The 16,806-nt window shown below is 44.7% G+C and overlaps 1 protein-coding gene across 1 annotated transcript in view; it reads left to right on the forward strand.

The window, feature by feature from the left end:
- Positions 1-16,806, forward strand: part of FBH1 (F-box DNA helicase 1) — a 1,469,681-nt gene that overhangs the window by 1,346,325 nt on the left and 106,550 nt on the right. The window contains exon 20 of the mRNA XM_069629653.1: positions 6,651-6,782. Coding sequence (XP_069485754.1) covers positions 6,651-6,782 — 132 coding nt within the window. The remainder of the gene's footprint in view (positions 1-6,650; positions 6,783-16,806) is intronic.

Here is a 16,806-nt window from a genome sequence, read left to right on the forward strand (position 1 = left end):
TGTAATTATAAAGCATCTGTTGGCATCTGACCTTGTGATTACTGTGACAGAGTCAGGGGCTGAACCCTGTCGGGGTTCCAACCCCAGAAGTGGGCTAAGGGAGTTGGGAGGAGGGCCTAGTCTATGAACCCCCAAGTGTGCCTTGTATGGTTCAAGTGTTGGTACCACTGCCTATTGCACCATGCCTTCTAGGGCAGAGTTTGCTGTTACTTTCAGTTCCCAGAATCCAACACATCAGCAGGGGAGCACACTGCGCAAAGGAAGCAGAGACTTCGACCACAAGTCTTGCTCCTCTGGCACCATCCAGACTACTGGCAGGAACACAGACCTCCCAGGGCTGTAGAAAGGAGATACACATGGTGAACGTCAACCAGAATGGGCCACATAAGCCCCACGAGGGGGGAGAATATGAAAGGGAGAAGGCACCATCTTGAACATCATGTGTTATACTGTGGGACTACATTAGAGTAGTATTCCTTACAAAGTCCCAGACGGAGTAAGGTAGATAAGGCTACATCACTAGTCTTTAACTACAACCTATTGGGGAATAGGGGACCACCGACTAGGTTTGAGGGAGCCTAATGGAGATTGGGGGTAGACAAGGGCATCCCCTTAGTACGACCTTCCTGCAGTCAATCATCAGCCAAACTGGGAAATCTGTAGTTCATATCTGGATCCTCAAATTTTTGAAGCCATCTGCAACATTTCACTCAAACTCAACAGCTAGACTTACCTACAGAACTATCCCTTCAACATGTTCAACTACAGCAGTGGATCTCTCCTAATGTACTCTCAAAAATCCATTCACTTTATTGCCTATGGCGACATCGCCCATTGCCTCCCAACTTTCACAAATCAGTGTTAATTAGAGCTGCTTGTCAATTCAATAGTGCTTGTTTGTCTGGTGATTCTACTGCTACTCTAATGCCTTGATAATTTGGCAGTTTGTGTCTAGGTAATCCCACAGAGGTCAAAAGCTAGGTATTTGGGTACTTATGATAAAAATGATGAACGTGTCAGTGCACACTAACTGTCCACATTATGCTGTTCCGGTATGCCATTTGCTCTTGCCAGATATTCCAATCTTTCTGGTTGTATGCTTTAGTTTTCCAATTTAAAAATATACTAGAGTTAATGTAAGTTCAAGCTAACTTCACAGGAAACATCTTTCATGTACCATACTTAAACTAATACTACACTAGCAAAAGTAAGTACACAATTGCAACACCTAAAGGCAATTCATTTTGCCAGAGGTATTGAAAGCAATTATTGGCAAAGTACAGCTTTGGCCTCACTTACCGATGCCACCCACCGAGACCCAGGCATAGAGACTGGGGAGGTGGCCTGCTTGATGATGGTCAGCAATGGTCAACCATGTTCTGTTATGTTAATCTGTTGTCTGGAGATGACTGACTATGGTTTTACAGTGGTCGAGCATGGTCTGTTAATGGTTGATGATTGTTTGGCAATGGTCCACTAAGTAGACATGTGTAGCACGTTGAGAAAATGTATTCAATCAACAGTTTTGGCTTTGCTAAAGGCAACTGTATCGGTTACACAGACCCAGGTCTCGGGCATTGAAGCCGGGGGAGTCACCTGTGTAACAGTGGGCAGCAGCGATAAACTGCGGTTGGAAGTGTTTGGCGATTGTCACCTATGATTGGCAATGATCAACCATGGTGGTCAACCAGGGTAGACCATGGTTGCTCGACCATGGTTGATTATGGTAGTCAATAATAGGCAATGGTTGACCATGGACTACCACATTTGGCAGTGGTTGATCATGGCCGGCTCGGGTCGACCATGTCTGGCAATGATGGGTCATGGTTGGCATGGTGTTTTAGCAGCCATTGTGCATGCTGGACATTAGATAGAAAACCTATGTCAATATGAATAATATTACCACATGACTGATTTTAAAATGGCTGCTAATTTATATTGGGGTTTCCAGATTTGAGTAAGACAGAAATATTACATGAAAGTTGCATTGTTTCTTTTACTTTATTAAAAATAAAAATGTGTTTTGAGTAAAATGTCTGATAATCAAGACACAAGCCAGTGTAGCCAAATGCCATTTAGGTACTTGATCTGCCTCTGATATGGGAACCCTCAACATTCTCTACACATCTGCAGCATAACCTTTGGCTCACCTATAGGTGGCTAAACTGAAATGAACGTACACCCTCATTTGAGGAAAGATGCTTTTATTTGAGTTTTCTGTTTGTGACTTTACGCCATATTTTTCCCTCATTTGACTACTGTCACCCTCTCTGTCTTGACTATAACTAGTAATATTGACCGCTCAATGGATTGCCTTTCTCCCACATATTCCTCATCAGATAGATATCCTCATCCAGCTCTGCTGCTCGGTAAAAGCTTTGAAAGGGCGCGTAGTGAACTTCGACTCAGCCATCAATCGCTGATCCGTCTTGCTCTGTGCTCGATCGTCGGCTTTGGGGATCCGTCCTTTTTATCCTCTCACCATTCCCTGGAAGGACTAGTTCAGGCAGCCACTGTTTTCCCACAGGGCAGCTTCAACAACCTCAGAATTGCACCCTGACAGGGAGGGCAAGAGGTTGCATGCTGTTGCAAAGACAATTTTCACATCTGGCAGCATGGTCTTGAAGGGCACTAATGTGTCCTGCGGGTTTGCAAAGTATTCTTTTGGCCTCAGGAAGGCAGTGGAACACGCAGTCCAATACATTCCAGAAGGGGAGCTGCGAGATGGTTTCGTACAGCTGGTGGAAGATGGGAAGGAGGTGGCCAGGCAGTCGCTGCAAATGGCCTGGACGTGCCAGACTGCATTGCCCAGTGAATGGGATCGGCAGTGGTTCTCAGGAGGCAGGCCTACCTGCACACCTCCAGGCTTTTTGCCCTAATGTCCATAACAGATTTCTGGGCATGCCTTTTGAAGGAGAATTTATTTTGGGTCTGAAAGCAGATGACTCCCTGGAAAGGTTTAAGGAGTCAAAGATTGCCGCAAAATCGATGTGCAGCCGGCCAAGCTTGCCTTCAGTTTTGCCTCAATGGGCAAGGGTTACAGGCATTATGTGCCATATGGCATGAAGGCGCAGCTCCGGCAGGCCAGGCACGGGCAGAAGCGTTTCCCACGCTCCGGAATGGGCAGGGAGGCTACTAGAGTCCAGCAGGCAGCGGCTGGGGTGGCTCCGCCCTCAAAGCCGCTTTAATTTTCCCATTCCTTAACTCGCCGGCTGGTGGTCAGCTGTCAGCGCATTGGACCCAATGGTGGGAGATTACCTCCGACACCTGGGTCTTAGAGATCGCACAGTGGGGCTATTGTCTGCCCTTCTCAAGGAAACCTCCGGACAGACCCCCCCATCTCCTGCATGTCAAATGGAACAGGAGCTCCAGGAAGAACTGCAAGCCTTGTTGTTGAAGTGTGCAGTGGAAGAGGTACCTCCCAAGCAGAGAGGGTTGGGCTGATATTCCTGGTATTTCCTGGTACCTAGGAAGGGAGGAGGTCTCGTCCCATCTTGGAACTAAGGTCCTTGAACAAGTTCCTGAGGAAGGACAAATTCAGGATGGTGACATTCAGAGAGATTCTCCACTCTCAGGACTGGCTGGTGTCCATCGAACTTCAGGATGCTTACTTCCACGTACCAACACATCACAAGCACAGGAAGTTCCTGAAATTCCTCATAGGGGACGAGCACTATCATAGTCCATAGGCTCCAGTTCATCAGGGCAGTCCTGGACACTCGGGTAGGGAAGGCCTTCCTACCCAAGGAGAGAGTGACCAGCATTGCACAGATGGTGAGTCTGTTCTAGAGCCACAACACCTTGCCAGCGGCTTCCTTCCTCTGCCTCTTAGGCCTCATGGACTCCTGTATTTTTCTAGTGCCAGAGGCCAGGCTGTAAATTAGATCTTTACAGTGGCTCCTACGAGGTTAGTGGTCTCAGTACCTCTGAACCCTCAAGGATTCCTGTAGGGTAACCAGGTCAGTGGTCAACAGCCTTCTCTGGTGGGCCAACAGCAGCAATCTGCTGAACCCTTCTGGCTGCCGTGGTCTCGGGCCCGAGTAGTCACAGATGCGTCCCTGAAAGGTTGGGACGCTCACTGCAAGGACATTTAGGTGAGCAGCCTTTGGTCAGCAATGGAGGCCAGGTGGCACATCAACAGGCTGGAGTTGCGAGCTATCAGGCTAGCTGTGAAGGCATTTGCCCCATCTCTGAAGGGGAAGCATGTTTTTATTTTGACAGACAATACGGTGGCATGCACTACCTGAACAAGCAAGGTGAGGTGCGCTTCCTCTCCCTTTGCAGAGAGGCGATGCAGCAGCGGTTCTGGCTGTTAGAGAACCGTATCTCGGTCTCGGCAGTTCATCAAGCGGGGACAGAGAACGGTCTGGTGGATGCTTTGAGCAGGTAGAGCATGGTCTCACAAGAGTGGGAAGTGTGCCAGGACGTCCTAGAGGAGGTCCTCTCTTGCTGGGGTACCCCAACAGTGGGCCTGTTTGCCACAGAGTCCAACAGTAAGTACAGACAGTTTTGCTTGCAGGAATTTCCAGTGAACTCTGCACTAGGGGAGGCGTTTCTGGTGGATTGGACCTTCTCTCTCCAGTATGCCTTCTCTCAGATTCCCGTTGTGCCTTGGATTCACAGGAGGTTGAGGAGGTTTCGAGCAACCATGATCTCGATTGCCCTGGATTGGGCGAGGAGGATGTGGTATCCGGACCTTCTAGATCTGACCATCGGAGCACCTCTCTGGTTGCCTCGCAGCCCGGGTCTCCTAACCCAGTCGGAACGTTGGGTGCTTCACCTGAACCCGGAATCCCCCAACTTAAATGCGTGGCTCTTGAGAGGGTGAGATATGATGACTGTGACCTATCTGAGGAGGTGCTCGAGGTGTTGCTGGCTGCACGCAGACCATCTAAGAGATAATTCTACGAGTGCAGGTGGAAAAGATTTGAGGCGTGGTGCATGGAACGCGAGATTGACCCTATCTCTTGCCCCACCACTACAGTGATGGAGTTCCTTCTGTCATTGGCCTCTGCAGGCCCTCAGGTCACCACAGTGAAAGGATATTTGGCGTCTTTGTCTGTGTTCATGAGGTCTCCAGATCAAGGTTCCTTTTTTACAATCCTGGTTATGGTCCAATTCCTGAAAGGCCTTGTGAATACGTTTCCGCCGGTTCCCTTTGTTGTACCAGATTGGGATTTACATCTGGTTCTTACTTTTCTGATGGCGGCTCCCTTTGAGCCCTTGCACTTGTGCTCATTACGGCTGCTGACACTTAAGACAGCCTTCTTGGTTGCCATGACTTCTGCCAGGCGGGTCAGCGAATTGCGGGCCCTTTGTTGTAAAGCTCAATTTTTGCGGTTCTTTTGCGAGAAGGTCTCGCTCAAGGTAAGGCTGGAGTTCCTTCTGAAGGTGGTCTCAGAGCTTCACCTTTCGCAATCTATTGATCTGCCTGTATTTTATCTAGCCCCGCACCCCTCTAAGGAAGAGGAGCACTTTCACCAGGTGGACCTCAAAAGGGCCTTGAGTTTTACGTGGCTAGGACAGCAGAATATCGGAAGACTAATCAGCTATTTATTGCTTACTCTTTGGCCAGGAAAGGTCTAGCTGCGACTAAGCAGGCACTCTCCCGATGGATAATTTTATGTGTTGCAGAATGCTACCAATCTGCTGACAAGGAACTGCCTCCCGGCATCAGAGCACACTTGACCAGAGCGGTCACCAGGTCTACAGCCTTTCAAAGGGGAGTCCCAATCAGAGACATTTGCTGAGCGGCTACTTGGTCCTCACTTAACACTTTTACAAGGCATTACAGCCTCGACATCGCCTGCGGGGCCAACGCATGCTTTTGCAGGGCAGTGCTGCAAAACCTGTTGCTACAAGCTTTCAACCCGCCTCCTATGTTCCACTGCTTTGGGAGTCTATCTGATGAGGAATCTGTGGGAGAAAGGCAATACAGTGAATTAGAAATTACTCACTGTAATGTTCTTTCTATTGATTCTTCTCCTGCAGATTCCTCATCACTCCTCCCATCCATCCCGCTCAGAAAGTGTTAGAAGTTGGTGCGTGCCTGTTCTCGGAGACAGGATACTTGGTGATGGTCCCAGAGTGATTGTTTTCTCTCTGACGAGCTGCTTGTCTTTCTACTCATTCATTCAATCCTTCATTTTTGAAAAATCATTTTTTTAAAAGAAAGTATCCTGGCACTGGTGGGAGGTTCCCCACTAGTCTTTGTATCCCTATGGTATCCATGTTTTTCTACCTTTCCTCAGGCCTTTTGGCCTTCTTCTCACACTATTTTCCTCTGCAGTGATCTAGAATGGTGGGATAAGTAGGGACTGAGGTACGGGGTGTAGTGACGCAGTATATATACGATGCCCAATATCACATCTGGAGCCGGCGATAGAGCACCGAGCAAGATGGATCGATAGCCAAGTCAAGGTTCACTACGCCCCCTGTTAACGTTTTTTCCAAGCAGCAGAGCTGGATGAGGATAACTATATGATGAGGAATCTGTGGGAGAAGAATCCATAGAAAGAACATTACGATGAGTAATTTCTCAATCCAACAGCCAATTTTGCCATAAACTATTGTATACATCTTGTCAAATGAAGTAATGATGGTCAACTGCTCCTCTTCGAGATAACCTCATACCTTCTTCTTGCATTTAGGAATATTTGTTACGGGCAGAGCTGACTATAGATGCCTTGAAGGAAGAAAATCTAATCTGCTCTGTCGGCACATGTTCAAACACTGTGCAGGCCGACACAGTCTTAACATTAAAGAAATTACCCATGACTTATGTAAGTTTGTTTTCACCATTTTCCTTTTACCTCTCTGGTCTGTTGATTGTTACATGAAATAAAGATGTATGCAAATCTGAAACTAAATTATTGCTTAACATAATGTTTTGGGTATCCTCTATATCTTTTATTTGTGTGTGCTCATTGGGTATTTGCTTACGTATATTGATAATGTATTTTCTAAAAAGTTTTCCAAGGGGCACATTTTTACTGTTTATGGAAAATTTGCAATCTGTAAATGTCTGTGATTCTTGTTTGTTGGGCTGCTCCCCTGGGTGTCGTCATCTGTTAGAAATATGCCTACAAATAGCTGATTAACTTTAAATCCATTTATTCTAAGTTCACTTTGATCTGGTGAGGGATGTGTGGCAAGCGTGCTATTTGTGCTTAATGGGAGATGGGACAGTATGAGCATGCAAAAAATTCCTTTGTTTTCTAGTTGGGCCATTAGTAATCATGACTTTTCTCTAACCGCTCTCCTCTTGTCTATGCAGCAAGTGCTGTTTGATCGTTCCTAAGAATGCAAGCAAGCACTGACCTGACATCATTGGAGGAAATAGTTCTTGATTTGCCATCTGCCCCCTCAATAAAAGCATCCATACAAATTACAATCGTAACAGCAGCAACAAGTATACTTGCTCTGCCTATTCTGCTACCTTTTATTGAACCTGTAGTCAATGATCCCTCAAATTATTCTACTTTAAGTGCGGAAGTGGGTGGCTTTCGTGTGCACATTATTGTCCAGGGGTGCAACTGACTAACGAGGTAAACCATTTTGTGAGCATGCATTGTTAGAGAGCTATCATTCCTGAAGATAGTTTGGAGGGGAATTTCCCTCTCCCCAAACTCTGCAATTCTTTATAAATCAGTGTAAAGGGTGCATCTTATAACACTTTTCCCAAAGATATAGGCTACAAATTATTTATAGGCGATTTTTAGGTGAGCTCATCAACCAGTCCAAGACTGCAAGATCTGCCAAAGTATCTTGTAAGAGTGCTCCTATGCACAGAAAAATGTGTGTATGCACAGAAAAACATTGTATGCTCAGTATAAACAATACTTTTAGTTGCGGCTATTAATTTGTTAACATGTCTCAGAGACAATGTAAACGTGTTTTGTGCCATTAGAAGGAAACATGTGTATTACAAAAAACACATATTGCATATCTCAAAAAATGGGTAAGAATCAACACATCGAAGCCTAACCCCTACTTCTACCCACGACGTTCTGATATTCTCGATCGGTGACCAGCAGAGAAGTGGCAGAGGAAGGAGCTCTAATACCATTACTACCTGATCTCAAGAGGAATTTTAAGGGGAAAGGGCATCTTTTAATAAAGTATCCCTTTTGTCAGTTACTCTTTTTACTCCCTAAAAGGTAATTTGATTTCAAGTGGGGAGTAAAATGTAATCAGATCGATGCTTGTAACACTTACATAGGAAGTGAAATGACTGGGCACATAATACAGCCTTTAGTTTCTTCCCCACCCTTCCTCTTGCCAGCCTAGACAAAATTCAGTAAGAGCCTCACTGAGGTTTCTTATGGAGTCCCTTTGATATGATATGATATGATATGTTATTTGTAACGCGCCTATACACAAGTGTTTCAAGTGTTTGAAAAAAATCCTACAGATTTGCCTTTACATAATAGCAGCAATAAACCGAGATCAGACAGATGGAGTGCTGTCTCCTCTAATTAGCGGCCCCTCTTCTGCAATTCACTTTAGGCAGTTAAACAAGATGCATGTGGATGCTAGAGGCACTAAATACAGGACACAGGATTATATTGATAGGCCCCCAACTGCTGTGCATAACATGAAACATAAGGTGCAGTGTCCTAGACTGTTACTAGAGTTTACTATACTTGATTGAAAATAAATACATTTCCTGTACTGCTGAAACATCTGACTTGGTTTTAGAAAGTTGCTGATTTGTTCTTCAACCACAAGGAGACTTCCCCTGTGCACCTCCTCTCCCACCCCTGGATCCTGTGCTGGCCGCCAATAATAGTTGACAGAGCTCTGTAAAAAGTGAGGGATTGTAACAGTAAATCACTCACTGGGATAATGTATATAACCACAGCAAAGAAAGCAAAAATATTTAAAGCCTCACCATGATATAGTATGGGCAGTTTAAGAAAATGTCATAAACATGCATGCACACAATTATTTTGTAGTGCAAACCAGATTGTTTGCAACATCCCATAATATTGTTGAGTAGGATTATACAAGTGTTCAGTGAAATGATTTTCTATAGTAGAACATTACCATTTTGTTTGTTAAGGTCTGTGCCTATTGGAACTCTAAAAACATGGAAAGCATGCAGGTTGTGAAAAGCAGTGTAGGTGTTCGACTTTTGCCCTAATGCCATGTATGAGAACTGCCACGCATATTCCATACCCATAATCCCTTGCAGGCCAATAAGATGATAGCTCTCCACTTATATGGTGACAACATCATACTCTGCCTCTTCTACGTTAGTATTCTTACTTGCCTACTCAAAATCCTTAGATGGCAATGTAATATTTGAGTTTCATAATGCGTTATCTTGCAAGGGTACCACTTCAAAATTTCTGCGTGGCATATGTACAAAGAATGTGAATCATGGTATGAGGTTACACATCTAGGTAACCTGCTTATTTACAGTCAGTGTCTATTTTAGCTGACAGTTGTGTTACATAGTGTCAGTGACGTTTTGCTAAGGCACCATTGGCTATAGAAATTCTGGTGCTTTTAATGTTATTCATATCACAACCAACATAAAAATGCTGCAGATTGTGCCTTTGTAGTTCTTGAGAAAGTCGGAATTGTCTGTGTGCACTGCTAAAACTCTTTTCAACGCCACTCCGAGTGAGATGGGCAGGCAGATATGCGCACAGCTTAGATGGAACATTGCCTCTAGTCCTTATTGTAACTTTGCTACGTTTGATGCAAGACCTTTCCTCTCCAGCTTGTTGTCACCTTTTTTATTGCCAATGTGCTTTGGTTACTCGGGGTGGTGGAGTGGTGAGAGAATCTTAAGATAAAAGGATGTGTGAGGGAAAGGTCATGGTGGACAAGGCGGTAGATTTTACATAAGTCAATAAAGTTCCATACCGTGGCAGGGATACATTAGTAAAGAGCAGGAGTTGTAGTAAGAACATAGATGATTATCTATTGCTGAATAGATGCAAAAGGAACTACAGCAGGAGTTGGGTTTATCCAGAGAGGAGGGGTTGAGGGTAAAGTTTAGCGGTCCCAGGAAGGAACCTACTGGGACTCCCACAGAGAGAGAAGTGGGATTAGAAGTGTCCATCTTTAAATAGATTACGAATAATTAATCTTGTAACAGGATATTCAGTATTACGAAGCAGAGTAGGATCATCACCAGTGTGAGGGGTCAATAATGCGAGCTCAGACAACTGTTTGTATTTTTCTCAGAATTAAACATTTTATTAAAAGAAAAATGATGCAAATAAATCCTTGCAAAACCTACTTTTATCAGGGAGTTCCCTTCCTAATCTAAGAGTTAAGGGAATCACTCCTAACAGAAACAAGCTGGCCCTCTCACTAAACAACAAAACATATAAAATGAATCAAAAACAACATAAATTAGTGAATATCCAACAACCAATAATTTGGACGACCTTCACCTGTCCTGGATAAATCTCTTCCTCAGTCAATTTCTCCAAATGTTCAAACAGAAGAATAAAGTCTTGAACCAGTTCTTGTAGGTTTCAAATAAAAACAAATGTTCACCAAACAGAATTCCACTGGTAACAGGTCTTCCGCTTTCAGTTGAAAAGATCCCTTCCAATTCCAGCCAAGGAAATAGCACCAATGGCAATCCTGGATGTCTTCCTTCCAAGATTGTTGTACCACAGTTCAAAGAATATATTAGCTACTTCTTCTACAAGTGTTCATAACCTATGCAGTACATTTTGTATAATTGTCAGGATGCTTCTTCTTGGGTGGTGTTCTCCTCTTGACAACCACCCTTCTACTACTGTTACTGTGAAAACAGATTCCTTGGTTTAACAGTAAGCCTCTACTTCAACCAACTTCAATGCGACATCTGCTGACAGTATTATACACAGCCACAGTTCTGGTATTTCTACTTCAACTTTGTCTTCAACTTTGTACTTCAGGTTAGGCAATTTAAAGATAAGACATTTCGACCTCTACGGGTAGGCAAGGCACTCTTCATTCCTAAGCTCTAAGAAAGAAAAGGGTAGCCTCTTTGCCTCTTCTGTCTGCTTCTGGCAGGATAACCTGCCTCTGCTTCCAAACGGACTTTTGTTCCACTTCAACAGTCTCAGCATTACAGATTATTTGTTCAATCTTTTTGCAAGCACCCAGCTCCTTTCCCCAGCTTTCTTTACACCTTCTTGGTTCCAGTAGCTGCCTTGAAGTTGTATTGTCTTGTCACACTTCCAACTTCATATAACAATGCCACACTTAAATCAGAGGAACCTTTAACATCTTCATCTGTTAGGTGGATAGATTTAAACAAGGGTTTCTTCACTATAGAAAGGGTTTGCCTCTTGGCTTGGGTAATGCCTGTTCTTCTTGTTTATAAAACAACTTCAAAGAATACTTGTTCTTGATGTAACAAGTTCGATCTTCAAATGAGAAACAGATGTAGGCACACTCTACCACTTTTTAGGTTAGTTCTTTAACCTTAAGTGTCTGTAAGTATTTGTAGTCCCACGTATTATCATGGAGACACTTTCACGGACTGCTTCTACTTCCTGACTTCTTCTTCTTCTACCACTACTTTAGGCACATTTGGGACCCATACCCCTCTGCGACATGTGTGTCTTCGGTCCAGATTTATCAACGGGGAGTCTCCTTTACTCGGTCCTCTGGCTACCACACGATCATGGTTCTGCAATCACAGCCACTAGGCGCAACTGGGAAGAACTTCACTCTCAGCGCGTCTCTCTCGGTGCAGCCACGACAAGGCAGGGTTTGTGAACACAGGACCTTCTCAGAACTTGCAGATAAAATCTCCTTCCTTCGTGTCCCGGTGACCCTCAAGTGATTACACTTTCTCATGAACTGCGAGCCCCATGCTCTACTACTACTACTACTACTGCCAGCCTTCCAGCTCCTGCTCCTTCTTTCTTCCCCCTCCTGCTGCAGCCTTTTATGCCTCTTAGGTGGGCAATGGATTTCAGGTGTAGGCTATTACTGTCAATTGTCTGACCTTTGCAAGAGTTGTTAGACCTAATTGCCTGCCCTTCACTTCTACATACCTCTTCAGCCCTCTTCTTCGTCTCAGTCCCCGTTGTTCCTGTAGTCCTTGTAGTTCTCTGGGATCAGTAAGTGTCTGCCCTCCCCTGGCCTCCTTGGGGGAGACTTTAGGCATGGTTTTAGTAAGGAATCTGCAGGATTCTTCACATGATGCTGGCACAATCGTAACTTTAGCTAAAGGTTTATGAGGGGTATTTATAGGTGTGGTATAAACAAGATACAGGCATAGGAAAGCTTGAACAGGATGGCTTTTCCTTCGGGTTAACAGTCTTGAACATAGCATATACATCTCGGTCTGAGTTTCTTACCTGTCAAAAGCTCAATTTACAGTGCACACAAAGCCCTGAATGTGTATGTCTCCAACACTTCTTTCCTGTCTCCTTGGACAATGATAGTGGTTGTCTACTTCTTGACTTCAGGGGGGTGGGCCTGCACAAAGGTGGAAGCTGGTGTAGAATAGTGGTTGACAAATCCCCAGAGCTTTTACTAATGGTCTTGGTAGCCCGTATTGACCTAGAGTCTCACTTTCTACTTGCTTGCCACCTGGCTGTATCAGGGTTCTGGCTTTCTTCCCACATCCAAGTCCTTGCTTCCCTCCTCGATAGGTAGCCTTGATCTTGTACCTCAGGACACCTATACTTAACCCCCTTTCCTCTCCTCCGCAAGGTGACTCTGCTCCTGTTGCACGTTGACACTCCACACATGCTCATACCCACCACCCCTTCCAGGCTCACCCTTGTCGGGTATTGGGTTTTCCTCCACCTGATCTTCTACCACTTCTCTTAGGGTCACTATCCTCTCTCATGTGCCTTCCTCCCCCTCAGCCTTTTCCTTTCTGTGTATTCAGTGCAGTCTCCAAACCAGATATTTTGTGCAACCTCATTTTTGTTATCCTGGCCTTCTGTCTTATTCTCTCACGTCTCCTGCCCGCTTTCTCCCACCTTCCTTGCTGATGTTCTACCCTCCACTATCTCTAGGGTCAATTCCAACCTCTTCTTTATGCATCTCTTACCAGCCTCCTTCTCCTGTTTGTGTCTTCATCATTTCACCTTGATTTTCTCTCTCTCTTCCACAGCTCTCCTCCAACCAGCACCTTTCTTAATGTTTCTCCTGTTGCTTTTCTCATCTTCTCTTCCTGCCTCTATTCTGATCTCTTGTCTTCTATCGTTCCTCTGACCTCCTCTCCTGCGCTTCCCCATCCCCTCTTCTAGTCTCCTGACCCCTTTGCACCTCTTGTTTTCCCTTTCGATTCTCACTGACTCCCTTGCCCTGTTATGCTCCATCTTACCACTCTCCCCCCAACTCACTCTCCACTGCTGCCTCACTCTGTCTCCAGCAATCTCCACCATCGTACCCCTGGAATAGGGACACCTGTATGCACGTATTGTGACCTTGACGGGTTTGGGGCAGCAATGCAACTGTATGGGTTTCACCTGATTTTATTTACTCTCCACGATGGTGCCCAGTGAGGTGGACCGAGCCGATTTCAGGCTAGGACACCAGTTTAAATGTGGCATGCCCATTCACAATGCTACCTAGTAGACCAACTTTGTACAGAATGAATGGACGTCCTTAATGTTTGCACCTGAACACCTTGCCATGCTGCTGCGTCCGTCAGTGTCAAAATGAGTTGCAAATTGTTCCCTCTGCTTATGTAGCCCTGGTGTTTTTTGCCCTGGCCTGGGGCTTGTGCATACTCCTTATCCGAAGTCTGGGAAGGAACACTCAACATAGATCAGCTGCAAGCAGAGGGGCGCTAGGCAACCTGCGACATGAAACGGTTCCTATCTTTCTGATGTCAACCCTTTAGTAGAGCACAGCAGACCAAAGAGAATATGTATATAATAGCAGAGAATATTTAGTTTATGTATCTATATTTGTCACTGCTAAGAGCTTGTCTAAGGCCTACATGAATAACTGTATCTTTATGCATTCTGCCTAACTTGTATTATTAGGATTCTTCACCACTCTCACACTTCCCAGGTCTAAGCCTTGTTACTCAAGTCACACTACCCAGACAGGATTTGGCTAGACCTGAGATCAACACTCCTGTAGAGGGTCTGTGGATGGCTCTGCGTCCTCCTCCTCCTTCTAGGTTTCCTAAGGATCTGCTTGGTGTGAACGATGAGAAGAATGACATCATAGAATGGTTAAATGTTTTTGAATTTGCTTGTAAATTGCAAGACGTTGCTGAGACTGGTAAGATTGGTTGTCTTCTCAGTAGGCTTCATCAGAGTGGTTACAGTGCCAATCTGAAGTTGCCAAATACTGATACAAAAGATTTCAACAAACATAAACAGGCCCTGTGATTTCAACAAACATAAACAGGCCCTGTTCTTGCAGTTTGGAAAGACTTCTTACCCAGTATTTAAAGAGAAGATTGTCAGTTTGGTCACCTATATGAATGACTCCCTCAAAACATATGTGGGTGGGTTGACGGCTATAAGGTAACCATTTTTACTGGCATTATTAATCTTGTCATACTTTAGCACATTTTTGCTTCATGTTCATTAAAGCTTATGCAAGCAAATTCTATGTAGTTAGGTCCTATGAAACTGGCTATTACTGCTGACATGTGAGTTTCCCATAGGGTGTCCCATAACGACAAAGCAGCTTCTCATAGTCTGAGGAAGGGGGATAGACATAGAGGAATAGGGTGGTTCTAATAAAACTAAATCCCAGAAGGCCCTCAAAAAGCATAGGGACTATGTCACATAGGGATCATGGTAAGAGTACTGTGACTTGCATCCCATACAAGAGATAGGTCACCATAAATCTGCCTACTTTTACAGATCTGCAGGATCCTGTCAAATGTGGAGCAAGTGATCATGTGAAGGTGGACCCCAGATGTAAGGCTAAGACCTTGGGGTCCACTCTGTGAAGCTGGCCTCCCATTATGAAGAGGAAAGTATACTCACAGGTGCATCATTCTCCTCAGATTATTTACCCTAAGGTGTAAGAGCTGAAGTTCCTTTAGTGTCCGTTCGATTATGGGAGCAACACATTCCTGAAGAGTATGCTGCCATACCAGATAATACTAAGTGCTATTTTAAGGGTAGTGTAATGATAGATGGGGCACTGCTATCAGAAGCACTGTGACAAGTCAAATTGTAGTGGATTCCACATTGGTAAGCCAAGAAGAGCTTGCTTGCTGGAGCTCCTTTTAGGCCCACCAAGTTGGCTGATGGTCCCCTCAGATGTTCCCAGTAAGTGCATATTACCTTAGCTATAAATGCAGGTGTAGTTGGGATTCCTGTGAGTGTCCAGAGGCATGTCCCAGGTAGGTTCTGCTGGGAAATGACCTGAAAGAGTTAGGTTTTATAGGGGTTACACAATTAAAACCTTCGAGTACGAGGTCTCAGCCAAAAAAGGCTGCTTCTGCCAAACCTAAGCCAAAGAGGAAAACCGATGAGTCAATTATTCCAAAGAAGGGGAAGAAAACCTCTGGCCCTAATGTACCTGCAACTGCATTTGAGGTACCTGTCCCAGCACCCGAGCCTGACGAGGAAGAGGTGTTGCCTGAGTTTCTGTACCCAAGTGATCATCCTGAATGGAGCAGCAGGATTTCAGGAGGGGGATGATCCAGGGAAGAACTCGGCAAGGGTGTGCAAGAATGTCTATCATTGGAAAGCCTCAGGAGACCGGTCTGTTCCCAGTTGGAGAGTGAGCCCCCCTGGAAAACATAGTTTTGTTTTGGGAAGATGGGTTACTGTATAGTGAACCCATAGAGTCCTCAGCTGAAGACCATAAGAGGTTGGTGGTCCCACAGTCTCTGAGAGCCTTCTTCTTACAGTTGGAACATGAGGTTCCTTTTGCAGGTGTGAGACAGGCATGGTATCAAGTGAGACACAAACTCAACGATGTTAGTTTCAACACCTTTTATTTACTAAAGTTCTTGGGTTGGTGTAATGCCTACCTGGCCCTAACACTAAAGGGATGGTTCCCTTAACTGATGTTTCTAAGGGCCGTCTAAGTCTGAAAGTCCAAAGTAAAAATCTGTCTGTGTCTAAACCTATGCTTGTCCTTACACTTTGACAAAAATGTGTTAGGAAGTCTCTTAAAAGAGAAATATGTTTCAAAGGAAAATAGAAAACCAAGGTTGGTTTCAGCTGGTCTTCTCACCAGGTGTAGGTTGGCCAGTTTCACAAAAATAATTTCAATCAAAACAAGGCTGTTCATAATACCTTCTCCACAGTTCTTGAAGTTGTTTCAAAACACTTTCAAGGCCTTAAGTTCCTTGGGATTCCCTTCCCCAAGCTTGAACTCTTGAAGTTTAAAACATAACCAAAAGAAATATACACAGTTCCTCTTGAAGCTTCTCAGGGTTTCCTTCCCCAAGTTGTAACTCCTTTAGCATCAAAACCAATATGTTTTTAACTTTGTCAAGCCTCTCAGAGTTCCCTTCCTCAAGCTCAGGCCCCTTTTCAGTTCCAAACACCAGTTCAATTTGTCATGATTTACCTTTCCCTTTTTATACAGTTTTTCACACACAATTCACTTGTAGGGTACAATCAGAGACTTTTGAAACCACCAGGTTATCTGCTCCTCCTAAGCATGACCACTCTGATCTGTAACCCTGCTCTTTGTTCCTTGCTCTTGCTTTTTTAACCTTTCACCTTTAGGTGCTTCCTGCACCCCATTCTTCTCTTATGTTTCCTTTGCTTCCTTCTCATGCACACTTGCACCTTTCCTGGTTTTCTCGTGCACACTGGCCCCTACCTTGCTTGCTTGTGCACACTTGGACCTTCTTAATGTCTTTACTCTGTCTGCACCGCTAGCACCTTTTCTTCT

This window comes from Ambystoma mexicanum, chromosome 12 (assembly GCF_040938575.1).
Source record: "Ambystoma mexicanum isolate Mex_15411 chromosome 12, UKY_AmexF1_1, whole genome shotgun sequence".
Lineage (NCBI taxonomy): Eukaryota > Metazoa > Chordata > Amphibia > Caudata > Ambystomatidae > Ambystoma > Ambystoma mexicanum.